This window comes from Leucoraja erinacea, chromosome 14 (genome assembly GCF_028641065.1).
Source record: "Leucoraja erinacea ecotype New England chromosome 14, Leri_hhj_1, whole genome shotgun sequence".
In the NCBI taxonomy this organism is placed as follows: Eukaryota; Metazoa; Chordata; class Chondrichthyes; order Rajiformes; family Rajidae; genus Leucoraja; species Leucoraja erinaceus.
In genome coordinates, this window is record NC_073390.1 from 48822977 (window position 1) to 48837891 (window position 14915).

The 14915-nt window shown below is 43.9% G+C and overlaps 1 protein-coding gene across 3 annotated transcripts in view; it reads right to left on the reverse strand.

Moving 5' to 3' along the window:
* Window positions 1-12104: 12104 nt before the first annotated feature.
* Window positions 12105-14915, reverse strand: part of gfm1 (G elongation factor, mitochondrial 1) — a 52332-nt gene continuing 49521 nt past the window's right edge. For all 3 annotated transcript variants that reach the window (XM_055646378.1, XM_055646377.1, XM_055646379.1), the window contains 3 exons: window positions 13774-13934; window positions 13081-13134; window positions 12105-12779 (listed from right to left, as the gene is read on the reverse strand). In XM_055646378.1, coding sequence (XP_055502353.1) covers window positions 12648-12779; window positions 13081-13134; window positions 13774-13934 — 347 coding nt within the window. In that variant the 3' untranslated portion in view covers window positions 12105-12647. The remainder of the gene's footprint in view (window positions 12780-13080; window positions 13135-13773; window positions 13935-14915) is intronic.

Genomic DNA, 14915 nt, shown 5'->3' on the forward strand with positions numbered 1-14915 from the left:
CAGATGTAGGCGGGCGCCATAAAGCCGCACCACAGAGATGAGGTAAACTGCCCCACGGCCTGTGGTGATGTCAGACGGGACCCCAAAACGAGCTATCCAGTTGGACACAATAGCCCGAGCGCAAGCCTCCGTGGAGGTATCCGACCGGGATTGCCTCCGGCCACCTAGTGAACCTGTCAATTATAGTAAGGCAGGTGCGTGGCACCACACAAACAACGGAGGGTCCGACAAGGTCTACATGGAGATGTAGGAACCCGCCATCAGGCACAGCAAAATCCTGCATGGGCGGCCGCACAATGGCACTGAACCTTCGAGGTCTGACACGGAATGCAAGCACGGGCCCATAGGCCACTTGCTTCCGCAACCCATGCCAAACAAACTTGGAAGCTACCAGGGAAGATGTGGCGCGAATGGACAGGTGGGCTAAGCTATGGACTGTGTCGAAAATACATCGTCTCCAACTGGTCAGGATAACCGGCAGGGCTCCAGCCGTGGAGACATCACAGAGGACCTTGACACCAGCTGCGCCGCGAGGCATCTCGGCCAGCTCAAGGCCCGAATCAGAGATGTGCTAACTCGCCATGCCTGCATCGGCCCGCTGGGCCTATGCCAGCTCGGCGTAGTCGACGCCAAGGTCCAGAGCCGAAACTGAGGGGATGGCTGGACGGGACAATGCGTCGGCCACTAGGTTAAGCTTCCCCACTACATGCCGAATGTCAGTCGTGAATTTGGATATGTAGGCGAGGTGCCGCTGCTGCCTAGCGGAGCATGGATCGGCGATCTTGCTCAACGTGAAAGTAAGCGGTTTGTGGTCCTTGAAGGCAGTGAAAGCTCGGCCCTCGAGGAAGTAACGGAAATGCTTGCTCGCTAGGTAGAGCGCGAGGAGTTCCCTGTCAAATGCGCTGTACTTACACTCCGGAGGCCGAAGCTGCTGGCTGAAAAACACCAGTGGCAGCCAGCGGTCACCGACCTGCTGCTCCAGGACAGCACCCACAGCGACGTCTGAGGCGTCGACTGTGAGTGCCCTGGGAGCGGATGCCCTCGGGTGCACCAGCATGGTGGCGTTAGTCAGCGCAGCCGTAACATCTTCGAACACCACGCCGGCCTTGTCCAACCATACCAGGTCCCGCGGCTTACCCGCGAGGCACTGGAATAGTGGGCGCATGACCGCAGCGGCCGACGACACGAACCGGTGGTAAAAATTCACATCCCTATAAACTCCTGAAGACCCTTGACAGTGAGCGGCCGAGGGAACTGGGGAATGGCGTCTACCTTCTCAGGTAGCGGTTCGGCGCCTTGAGGGGTAACCCTGTGTCCTAAGAAGGAGATGGACCGCAAGCCAAACTGGCACTTCGCAGGGTTAATCACCACGTAACCGCACGAACAAATGGTGAAGGCGACTAACGTGCTCCATCTGCGAACTGCTAGCCACCAGGATGTCATCCAAATAAATGAAGACGAAAGGCAAACCCCGCCCGACCTGGTCCATGAGCCACTGGAACGCCTGAGCGGCGATCTTTAGGCCGAACGGCATTCGCAGCCATTCGAAAAGGCCAAACGGGGTGATGGTGGCTGTCTTGGGGACGTTGTCGGGGTGGACAGGGATCTGGTTATAATCCCGGACCAGGTCAACCTTCGAATAGAAGGTCATGTCCTCCTGGTGTGCCATAAAATCCTGAATATGGGTCACCGGGTACCGGTCTGCCATGATTACTGCATTAAGCCGCCTGTAAGGCCTGTAAAGACCTTCAACCCCCGGACGCTTTGGGAACCATATGGAGTCGGGAAGCCCAAGGGCTATCGGACCGCCGCACAGTACCCATGTCTTCCATCAATTGGAATTAATTGCGGGCAATGCGCAGCTTGTCCGGCGGGAGGCGAGCGTGCACCTGCGGACCCTCAGTAGGGATATAGTGCACCGCACAGTGACGAGGCGCAGCTCCGTCGAAATGGGATGTTAGTAGCTCAGGGAACTCAGACAGCAGAGCGGCAAAAGGCTCCTGGACCTCTGCGATGTCATCGGGTTGCTGTTTGGGTGGAGGCAAGCTGTGCGGTTCGGCGAGGTGGAGGTCTGACAACGGGACCATACGACCACCACGCACATTGAAGAGAAGGGAAAATGCGCGTAAGAAATCCGCTCTCAAGATCGGCTGGGCGACGTTAGCAACGATAAACTTCCACCTGTATGGGTGGGAGTCGAAGGTTAGGTTAAGGGTCCGCGTACTGTATATTCGGATGTCACTCCCGTTAAGCGCCGAGAGGACGGGTCCTACCTTACTGACGCCGGTATCGCGGGCAGTTGGGGGAAGGATGCTGACGATGGCCCCGGAGTCCATCAGGAAACGGCGGCCAGAATGAAGGTCAAGGACGTAGAGGCGTTCGTTCGGGCCGATCATGGTCGCCTTTATTGGCGATCGGCCGAGGCATTTCCCAGAAACGTGCAGGGGACTCGGCAGCGTCCGGCCTTCGCACCAAAACGGAGGTGGTAATAGCACCAACGGAGTCTAACACATTGCTCGGGCTGCTGCGATGGATCCTCAGAGGCGGCCAGTGACAGGCCTTCCTCGCGATGCCTCCTCAGCTGCACTCTGGCTGTGGCAGCCAGGTGGGTGAAGGCACAAATGTCCCGTCGCCCTGTGGTGCATAGCTCATCGGTCCTCTTGGCGAGCTGGTGGGGATAGCTGAAGTCGGCTCCCGCGAGCATTAGACGGACGTTGTCAGGCATCTGCTTCAGGAAGGCCTGTTCGAAAAGCAGGTACAGTCGATGTCCATCCATTAGGGCCAGCATCTTGGCCATTATAGTGGAAGGCCTCGATCACCAATCCCACCCATGTGTAGGTTCTTCGCCGCCCGATCTCGACGGCTGAGCCCGAAAGTGTGTAGCAACAGGGCCTTGAGACCCTGGTACTTGGCTGCCACCGGTGGATCTCTCAGGTATGGCAGCAACCTCAAGGCTAACTCCTGCGGCAGGGCTCCCACCACGTGGAAATACCCGGTCTCGTCGGCGACGATGTGGTGCACTGTGCACAGGTGGAACTGTGCCTCCACGTGAGCGAACCAGACCTGGGGCTGATCGGGCCAAAAAGGGGGCAGCCGGAGGCTGGGAAAGTCCTGGGTGCCGGCCGCCTCGGCGGGAAAATATTCTTCTTGCATGTACTTCACTAAGGAAGACATAAATAATCTGCCGGAAATAGCAGGGGATCTGGTTATAATCCCGGACCAGGTCAACCTTCGAATAGAAGGTCATGTCCTCCTGGTGTGCCATAAAATCCTGAATATGGGTCACCGGGTACCGGTCTGCCATGATTACTGCATTAAGCCGCCTGTAAGGCCTGTAAAGACCTTCAACCCCCGGACGCTTTGGGAACCATATGGAGTCGGGAAGCCCAAGGGCTATCGGACCGCCGCACAGTACCCATGTCTTCCATCAATTGGAATTAATTGCGGGCAATGCGCAGCTTGTCCGGCGGGAGGCGAGCGTGCACCGGCGGACCCTCGGTAGGGATATAGTGCACCACACTGTGACGAGGCGCAGCCCCGTCGAAATGGGATGTTAGTAGCTCAGGGAACTCAGACAGCAGAGCGGCGAAAGGCTCCTGGACCTCTGCGATGTCGTCAGGTTGCTGTTTGGGTGGAGGCGAGCTGTGCGGTTCGGCGGGGCGGAGGTCTGACAACGGGACCATGCGACCGCCACGCACATTGAAGAGAAGGGAAAATGCACGCAAGAAATCCGCCCCCAAGATCGGCTGGGCGACGTTAGCAACGATAAACTTCCACCTGTATGGGTGGGAGTCGAAGGTTAGGTTAAGGGTCCGCGTACTGTATGTTCGAATGTCACTCCCGTTAGGCGCCGAGAGGACGGGTCCTACCTTACTGACGCCGGTATCGCGGGCAGTTGGGGGAAGGATGCTGACGATGGCCCCGGAGTCCATCAGGAAACGGCGGCCAGAATGAAGGTCAAGGACGTAGAGGCTTCGTTCGGGCCGATCGTGGTCGCCTTTATGGGCGATCGGCCGAGGCATTTCCCAGAAACGTGCAGGGGACTCGGCAGCGTCCAGCCTTCGCACCAAAACGGAGGTGGTAATAGCACCAACGGAGTCTAACACATTGCTCGGGCTGCTGCGATGGATCCTCAGAGGCGGCCAGTGACAGGCCTTCCTCGCGATGCCTCCTCAGCTGCACTCTGGCTGTGGCAGCCAGGTGGGTGAAGGCACAAATGTCCCGTCGCCCTGTGGTGCATAGCTCATCGGTCCTCTTGGCGAGCTGGTGGGGATAGCTGAAGTCGGCTCCCGCAAGCATTAGACGGACGTTGTCAGGCATCTGCTTCAGGAAGGCCTGTTCGAAAAGCAGGTACAGTCGATGTCCATCCATTAGGGCCAGCATCTTGGCCATTATGGTGGAAGGCCTCGATCACCGATCCCACCCATGTGTAGGTTCTTCGCCGCCCGATCTCGACGGCTGAGCCCGAAAGTGTGTAGCAACAGGGCCTTGAGACCCTGGTACTTGGCTGCCACCGGTGGATCTCTCAGGTATGGCAGCAACCTCAAGGCTAACTCCTGCGGCAGGGCTCCCACCACGTGGAAATACCCGGTCTCGTCGGCGACGATGTGGTGCACTGTGCACAGGTGGAACTGTGCCTCCACGTGAGCGAACCAGACCTGGGGCTGATCGGGCCAAAAAGGGGGCAGCCGGAGGCTGGGAAAGTCCTGGGTGCCGGCCGCCTCGGCGGGAAAATATTCTTCTTGCATGTACTTCACTAAGGAAGACATAAATAATCTGCCGGAAATAGCAGGGGATCTGGTTATAATCCCGGACCAGGTCAACCTTCGAATAGAAGGTCATGTCCTCCTGGTGCGCCATAAAATCCTGAATATGGGTCTCCGGGTACCGGTCTGCCGTGATTACCGCGTTAAGCTGCCTTTAAGGCAAGACCTTCAACCCCCGGACGCTTTGGGAACCATATGGAGTGGGGAAGCCCAAGGGCTATCAGACCGTCGCACAGTACCCATGTCTTCCATCAATTGGAATTAATTGCGGGCAATGTGCAGCTTGTCCAGCGGGAGGCGAGATGGAGGAACTGAGTGAAATGAGATGGAGGAACTGAGTGAAATCCAGATTAGTCGGGAAGTGGTTTTAGGAAAATTGAATGGATTAAAGGCCGATAAATTCCCAGGGCCAGATAGGCTGCATCCTAAAGTACTTAAGGAAGTAGCTCCAGAAATAGTGGATGCATTAGTGATAATTTTTCAAAACTCTTTAGATTCTGGAGTAGTTCCTGAGGATTGGAGGGTAGCTAATGTAACCCAATTTTTAAAAAGGGAGGGAGAGAGAAAACGTGGAATTACAGAGCAGTTAGTCTAACATCGGTAGTGGGGAAACTAGTCAGTTATTAAAGATGGGATAGCACCACATTTGGAAAGTGGTGAAATCATTGGATAAAGTCAACATGGATTTACGAAAGGTAAATCATGTCTGACGAATCTTATAGAATTTTTCGAGGATGTAACTAGTAGAGTGGATAAGGGAGAACCAGTGGATGTGTTGTATCTGGACTCTCAGAAGGCTTTCGACAAGGTCCGACATAAGAGATTAGTATATAAACTTAAAGCACACGGTATTGGGGGTTCAGTATTGATGTGGATAGAGAACTGGCTGGCAAACAGGAAGCAAAGAGTAGGAGTAAAAGGACTTTTCAGAATGGCAGGCAGTGAATAGTGGGGTACCGCAAGGCTCAGTGCTGGGACTCCAGCTATTTACAATATATATTAATGATTTGGACGAGGGAATTGAATGCAACATCTCCAAGTTTGCGGATGACACTAAGCTGGGGGGCAGTGTTAGCTGTGAGGAGGATGCTAGAAGGCTGCAAGGTGACTTGGATAGGCTGGGCGAGTGGGCTAATGCATAACAGATGCAGTATAATGTGGATAAATGTGAGGTTATCCACTTTGGTGGCAAAAACAGGAAAGTAGACTATTATCTAAATGGTGGCCGATTCGGAAAAGGGGAGATGCAATGAGACCTGGGTGTCATGGTGCACCAGTCATTGAAAGTAGGCATGCAGGTGCAGCAGGCAGTGAAGAAAGCGAATGGTATGTTAGCATTCATAGCAAAAGGATTGTGAGTATAGGAGCAGGGAGGTTCTACTGCAGTTGTACAGGGTCTTGGTGAGACCACACCTGGAGTATTGCGTACAATTTTGGTCTCCAAATCTGAGGAAGGACATTATTGCCATAGAGGGAGTGCAGAGAAGGTTCACCAGACTGATTCCTGGGATGCCAGGACTTTCATATGAGGAAAGACTGGATAGACTCGGCTTGTACTCACTAGAATTTAGGAGATTGAGGGGGGATCTTATAGAAACTTACAAAATTCTTAAGGGGTTGGACAGGCTAAATGCAGGAAGATTATTCCCAATGTTGGGGAAGTCCAGGACAAGGGGTCACAGCTTAAGGATAGAGGGGAAATCCTTTAGGACCGAGATGAGAAAAACATTTTTCACACAGAGTGGTGAACCAAGAGTTTCTCTTGGTTTTATTGAGGGAAAGGGAATAAGCAAAACAGTGATTGCTAAATTGTTTCAATGCACATGAAGGATAACTTTGCACGTTTTGCTTTTGATGTGATGCAAAAGAAGCTTGTACAAGCTTAGAAACAATTCATTTATCTCAAGATCAAATGGTAATCTTTCAGTGATCAGAAAGGAACAAACAGCATTTATAAGCTTCATTTGGTGACATTCTATTAATAAACATAACTTTGACAATCTCTTAAATTACCTGTTGCTGAGGTTCATTATGATAAATTATTGGGCACCCCCCTCCTCTCTCCCTTTGTTATGGGCAAAGCTATTCAATTTTTAATGCTAATTTCTCTATACCTTTAATGACGGCACTGTAAAATTAGCTGCGTGAGTAATATTACCTTTTCAGATTTTTTATGGTCCACTTTGTATGAATTTACATGCTGATATAGTTGTCTTGTGATCCTATTCAGGAAAAAAAAACAAGCCATTGCAACCTTCATAATTGTAAAACCATTATTTGAAATTGATGGCAGCTTTACTGTTGCTAATATTATGGATTGGGAAATAAATTTACATACATTATGTATGCTTCATTGAACCTGGACTGATTATTATTAGACTTTACAGTTACAAGGATAATTGTTGAACTGTAATTACCTTCCATTTTAGAGATAACATTTTTGAATCTGTAAAGTCTTTGGGTATCTGCATGATAGTTGTCATAGTTTGGAATTTTCTCTGTTAAAAATATTTGTGATGTTTAATATCCACCTGATTTTAACAGTAGTTTTTATCCTGATAAAACAGATGTGTTTGCAGCTTATCTACATTCATTATTTTTTTTTTAATGCATCTATTGAATGCAGTTGTTTTGAATTTGCATAAACCTGAGAATTCACTATCTTGGTAGTGACAGCAACAATCTAACTTTGTGCAGAGTCTTTAACAGTTTTCCAATACATTTCACAAAGGAGTAAGAGGAAAGATTTAGAGTGGATGAAGATGGTTAAAAGCTTTGCCAGTAAGTGAAGAGGGTTGGAAAAATAGTTGTTGAATAGTAGGATGCAGGTTGTGATAGTCGCAGCAGATCGCCGAAAAATGTCAAAATGTTGAAAATCCAGCGTCGACCAGCAAAAGGTACAACTCTTTGTGCAACTACTCGACATGTCGCGGGGTGACGCCTGTTTGGTCGTGAGTAGTCGCCCAAAGAGTCGTATCTTTTTCTGGTCGCCGCTGGATTTTTCAACATTTTTTAAATTTTCGTCCACCTGCTGCGACTATGGCGGGTGCGAGCAAGTCGCCGAAAAAAATTTGCATAAGTAGGACAGGCCCTTTAAGCTAACTTCAATGAAGGAGTATGTTCTGGTTCATACCTTTGTATGGCATCTACTCTGTTCTCTAGCTGTGTTGTTTTGTGAATTTGACCAGTTTCACATAATAATAGGTGTAATTGCAATGTAAATCATGCTAATTTTTTTCTTTAGTAGTCAGTAATGCCAGAATTTGTCTTTGACCTTTGTGTATCTTCGGTGTAAACCAGCATCTGCAGTTCCTTCCTATACTTATGGAAGGTTCAGTATGATGCTTTAAAGAAGCCGTAGATAATATTTAACCATTTAATTTTCTATGGAATATCAGACGAGAAGGAGAATATAATTATCCATGAGTAATGGGAAAGCCTAAAGTTGCCTTAAGGGGAACCATCGCTGCAGTGATTCAAGAAAATAGTTCATCCAAGTTTAGGTGAGGATAAACATAGAAGTATTGTTTTGGCAGTAATATCCATGTTTTGTTCAAAAACATAAACTCTGACAATAGCACAAATGGGCAAAAGTTTTCTTGTAAAATTAACTAGAAAATGTTATCTGGACCCTCCGAGTCTCTGCAGTCCAAACCCTTTGAGTCTTTATGTTCCTATTCACAGTTGCACTCGAATGTGTGGAAACAATTTTATCTTTTGCTGCTATCTTATGACTATTTCTAGTTAGTGAAGGAATCTGAAGTTGAGTATTTGCAGCATTGGGTGGGTGAAATTGAGGGTACTGCATGGAAGAAATTCTTAAATGTAAACTTGGTTCACTGAAATGTATTAATTCTTAATCTAAACGTTACCTAATCATCTGCCTTCCCACTCATCTTTGCCACGTTGTACTTCTTTTATTTTTATACTGTCCCTGACATCCTTTGTCAGCCACGATCGCCCCTTACTCCTTTTGGAATCTTTCTTCCTCTTTGGAAAGAACTGATCCTGCACCTTCTGTATTATTCTCAGAAATACCTGCCATTGTTGTTCCACTGTCATCTCTGCTAAGGTATCTTTCCAGTTAACTTTGGCCAGCCCCTCACTCATGGCTCCATAGTCCCCTTTGTTCTACTGTATTACTGACACCTCCGATTTACCTTTCTCGCTCTGCAATTGTAGATGAAACCTGACCATATTATGGTCACTACCTCCTAATGGCTCTTTAACCTCAAGTTCCTTTATCAAATCTGGTCCATTACATAACACTAAATCCAGAATTGCCTTCTCCCTGGTAGGCTCCAATAAAAGCTGCTTTAAGAATCCATCACGGAGGCACTCCAGAAACTCCCTTTTGTGGGGAAATTAAAAAAATACTCAATTTTTTTTTTATGCCTTCTGGTGGCATGAAATGAAAGTACAGCACAACTGAAAAGTTAAAGACCCTAACTCTTTGCATTAGGCTGAGCAGCACAACTTCTATATATTGTACTAAAATGGTGAAGCAAACATACTGAAATGAAGATAGACATAAAATTATGGTAATTTAGTGGGTCAAACAGCATTTCTGGAGAATATGGACCTGCTGAGTGACTAGCGTTTTGTGTCTTTCTTTGGTAAACAAGCATCCTTGGTACTACATTCCTCAAAATAACATTAGTCAGCAATCTTCATGAATAAACATAATCCCTACAGTGCTGCGGGTCTATAAATTAATTTATGACAATGCTCCAATGGAAAAAACTCCTGCAATTGAAAGGTCATAAATTAAAAGTTTAAACACTTGGCTAGACAATTATTCTGTTATATTGCATATTCTACACTGAAGAAAAATATACTGTCAATGTATAAGATAGCTGGCAAATTTGTAAGAAGCGTTGCTGGGAACTATGGTTGTGCAGGTTTAAATTTGAGTTCCCAAGATGATGTGGATTATTGAATGAAACTGTAAATCGTTTACACTGACAACATCACGGATAATGAAATGGAAAGAAATGACACTGTTATGATTGATGTTCTTGCACTCTCACACTGACTTAGCTGGTTTAAAGAGATTTTGTGTGAACATAATAGATGCAGCTACATTATAATTTTTATTTATGTATTTTACTAATGAAAATCCCTTTCTCCGCTAGCCAACAGAATCAGAATTTTCTGTCAAGAGCAATATAACAAGTGCTCATTACACATGCCTGGGATTTTCTATGGAATTTAATGTAAATTAGCGACACAAGGGATCATGGAACCACATAATCAAATCCAACCATGCGCCTGCTTTGTGTAGGAAGGAACTGCAGGTGCTGGTTTAAACCTAAGATAGATACAAAAACCTGGAGAAACAGCAGGTCAGACAGCATCACTAGAGAAAAGGAATAGGTGACGTTTCAGGTTGAAAAACATTTTGGGTCTGAAAAATGGTCTCGACCCGAAACGTCACACATTCCTTTTCTCCAGAGATGCTGTTTGACTCGCTGAGTTACTCCAACGTTTTGTGTCTATGCACCTGCTTTAGCAGACTGAAAAATTAAGTTAACAAACACCAATTCTGAAACAAGAAATGTAGAAATCGTACGATCATTGTCAACTTTTGGTTTGGAAAAAAGGAGGGATTAGAAATAAAAAAAGCATAGAAACTTTGAAAACTAAACCAATCAACAATAAAAACTTCCAGGAATTAGATTGCACAAAGCAGCTTAATCCCCGCTTATAAAACTATACAACTTGAGAGTGGATAGTCTTCTATTCTACTCTCAACCATAGAATTTCACTGTGTTCATGGCTTGGAACAGACTGTACACAGACCGATTTCTTGATTTAAAGCTCAGAAATAGCAATTCAACTGCAATATCTCTCCTGAAACAGCTGCAGCCCAACATTCAAGGTAGATATGAAACGCTACACTATGATTGTTTACTTCAGCTGGTCCTTCGGGGTCAAGGAAAGAGCGTTCACGTCACGACCCTGTTTCCACCAATCTTTCCACCACCACGCACAAGAAGCGCACGACAAACACCATTGCGCATATGCCGAGAAGTGTGTTCAGCTCCTGCTGAACAACTTCTAATTTTGTATGTGGACTCGATAGGAAGAAGCTGGTCCTTCAACTTTATCCACAGGGAAATGTTTAAACCATCACAGATAAGGAAGTGTTCATGTATAAGAAAATACATCATTAGAAAATATTTTCAATCAATGAAAAAGGAAATATTAAAACATTGACAGTTTCTAAACTATCTATTTTAACAATTAAATGTCGTTTAAATAGAATAAACCATGTATATTAAGTTCAAAGGATATCAAATACAATATGAGGGGTCTTAGACCTGAAAGGTTAACCATTTCTCTTTCTACAGATGTGATTGTCCTATTGAGTGTTTGTAGCAATTTTGTTTTAACACAAGTGAAAAGTAAAATAATGGTCAAATAACACTCCCACTACTTAATATGCTTAGCTTGAAATGACTTATAATAGCAACAAATATTTCAAGTTTCCATCAGGAAAGAAGAAAAAGTTATTTGTTTATGTTTTCATGTAACTTGATTTCAATTGTAGTTGGGTTTTTGGTTTGGGGTTATATCCTCCTCAAAGGGCAAAGATTTACAGAATAAAATTTCGCTGATGTGGAGTAAATAATATGATTTAATAAAGAAAGCTTTCTGCAAATCACAATCAATTTGCTCTAATGTGTCATGTCAGTATTTTCAACTATTCTGAGCTTCCATTATAATCAAAGGAAATACAGGTAAGGAACTCACTTCTAATTAACAAAAATGGGAATGGTTAAGTAGCCCAATACCTTCTATGTACTTAGGGGGAACTGATAAGAGAATATGAATCAAATAAATCTTGGAATTTTAAAACCAAAATAGATCATGCTTAAAATACACAGCAGATACTAGAATTTTGAAAGAAAAACACAAAATTCTAAATTTCTCTCTCCACAGATGCTGCCTGAGTGTTATATCAGCATTTTCTTTTTAAAATCCACTTTCACAAGATTGATTTAATGTTTTGCAATGGTATCCCACCTTTGATTATGCCAGCATATTTAAAAGGACAAAATCTTTAAGAAAAAACTGTACAGAAAATATTAAAACAGAATGTGGTAAATAATTTAAATAAATAGCGCAAGATTGCATAACTAAAACATAAGTACTAAAACTTCATACTTCTTCCACTTCAAAAAAAGTGGGTTTTGCACTTTTTGCTGAATGTGGTACCCTGTTAAATTATCACAAAAAGTCAGGACTTATTAGATTTGTTCAATGCAATTTTGAACAGTGAAAATTAACCATCAAATACTATTTTTATAAAGACCATAATTGGAAAAAATTGAAGACAGTATTTTGTACTTTAATAGATAAGGAAATACTTTAGGAAATATAACAAATAAGGATTGTCTTCAAAAGAGAAAATAAAAACAGCAGAGGTTTTTCCCAATTATTCAAGAGTTTTCCAGACAACACATTTTTCAAAAAGGCATTTGATTTATGTCTATTGTAATTTCTAAAACAGTAGATTTTTTCAAACATAAGAGACTGGATGCTGGAATTTTGAGCAAAACACAAACAGCTGGAGGAACTCAGTGAAGCAGTTTCCAAGCAGCTTCAATGTAGGATCCTGACCCCAAACATTGTCTGTCCATTTCCACCCACACTGTCTTGTCCTCTGGGTTTCTCTAGCAGTTTATTTTTGCAGTGGATTTCAGAGGTATAGCATGAATTGTCCATGCATTATAATCTGGTAATCAGACTCCTTCAAAAATAGATTGATTTGATAAATGGAAAGTGACACTGTGTTCTGCTACTTCTTGAGATGCATTGATGCCTTGTGAAGTGATGCCAACATTCTTGAAAAATTAACTGATAATTACAGGACATTCAGTTCTTGACTTTGCCTTTTTTAGCTGGCAGTTGACCCGTTGCCTCGAGGTATTTATTGACCAGCTCTTCTTGTACACTGGGCAGACACGGCTGGTATCTGCTATAGTCCATAGTGTATTCACCTTTACCCTGAAATAAAATAAAAACATAGTTAACAAAGCTTGCTATGCCCTTTTAAGTACTCATCCATTTCCTTACATTTGTCTCATTAGTTCAAAGACTTTAATACACTTGTTCAATTACACTTGTTCAATTTATTTTCAATAGGAAAAGATAAAATAAAGTCTAAATATTTTCTTATCCACTGATAGGTAATCTCTTGGCGCCTTCAATCTTAATGTTACTTGAAAGAAACGGGTGAATGATTGGCCATGTTGGAGAAAATAAATGAAATTCCGAATCAAAAAAATTCATCCCTTTCGTTATCTACCTCTGTGCAAGACCGGAGTTCTGAGGCGTATCCAAACATGTCGTTCAGTGGTACCTGTAAAGTAAAGATAAGTATTTTACATCCTGGACCATACAAAAACCAACACAATATTATTTTCCCTTATTCAATTGATAATGGTTGTTTCATAACTTCACACAAAAAAAAAATCATACAAATTGAAAGAAAAATTGACATTTTGATAACACTATCGTTAAAGTATGTACAAAGTTGCTTATAACATTTGGTTTGCAGTGATAGGATTTACTGTTCTACAGTATACCGTGTTGCACCCTAATAAACATGGTTCTTTCTTTATGATGCATTTAGTGCTTTTCCATCAAATGTGCCTGGAAATTTATACACCTTTTTTGTTATTGTCTCCAATTTTTTGTAAACAGCTGGGATATTTATATTTTTACCCTATGCTACATGTGATGAGAAATATACAAATATTGCTACCAAATAAACAGGTACCTTTTATCCCAGAATACTTTAAAATCACTTTCCAGAATTAGGATATTTTACTAATCCATTATTTCTTGAAAACATCTTTTCATACCCATGAACAGTGATTGTAAGAGGAAAATATCTTTAATATGAATGAAGATATTATGAATAAATGAAACCATGGTCGTTCAACAGTGAAATTGGACATATTTTATACACAAAACGCACTCAATGTATAACACGTACATCAGCATAAAGTGTGACGTATCCCTCTGCTCCATCCTGGTCAGTGATAACACCATGACGACGATTAATTCCACCGATGACAATTCCGAGAAATTCATTCGGAGCCACCACCTCCACTGACATAATGGGTTCCAGAATCATCAAACTTGTCTTCTCCATAGCTGAAGAACAGAATCAAATGTAGAGGAGTTAGTACTGTACTTTTTGGTCAGCAGGAATGAAGGGTTGTCTTGAGATAACTGATGGGAGTAGGACCGCGTCTACATGCATTGGAGTTTGAAGGACAGCTGTAATCTCCAAAACAAATAAAATCTGGGGCAAGACTGACATGGAGATGGTGAAAACCTGTTCCCTCTGCCAGAGAATCAAAAGAGCCTCAGAGAGCGTAAAGCGGGAGCAAATGCACCCACTTGCCTCCTAAGCTTGCTCCACCATTTAGTCAGATCATGTTGGATATGATCTTTAGCCTCAACGCCACCTTCCTTTGTGATCCCATTTTTAATAATTCCCTCACTGTACAAAAATCTGCCCGTCTTGAATATACCTAATGATTAAGCATTCTCAATTCTGTGGTTAATTTCTACCCTCTGATAAAGGAATGCTCCCCTCCAGAGCTGCCTTAAGTGCACAACCTCTTATTCTGTTCTACAATTCTGGATTCTGCCATCCTCACAGCTTCTTGGAATCTTGCATTTCAATACATTCACTTCTCCTTCTCCACTTCAGTGTAAGAGTCAATTCATCTTCATTCCTCATAAAATGATCCCCTCATTCAGAAACTTTCACTACATCATCTCCAAGACAAGCATGTCGTTACTTATTTCTTTAGTCCAGAGGACTATAGATGCCCAGCCAATATATTCAAAGCTGAGATCAATACCAAAGGGGATGAAAGGAAGTTAAGAACTTGGGGTGAAAGTTCCCCAAATGAAAAATATACTATCATTTGTGGAAACTGTTTTATGAAAAAAAAATATTCAGTTTTGACATTACCAGGGTGCCAAAGTACCATTTATAAACTTACAGAAACATACAAAGTCATTTTTAACTTATTTTATCCATGTTATATTATTGCTGAGGTGACCAGTTGTCTTGAAACACATTTCATTGTACCGTTGACCCTGTGTTAACCTACATATGAC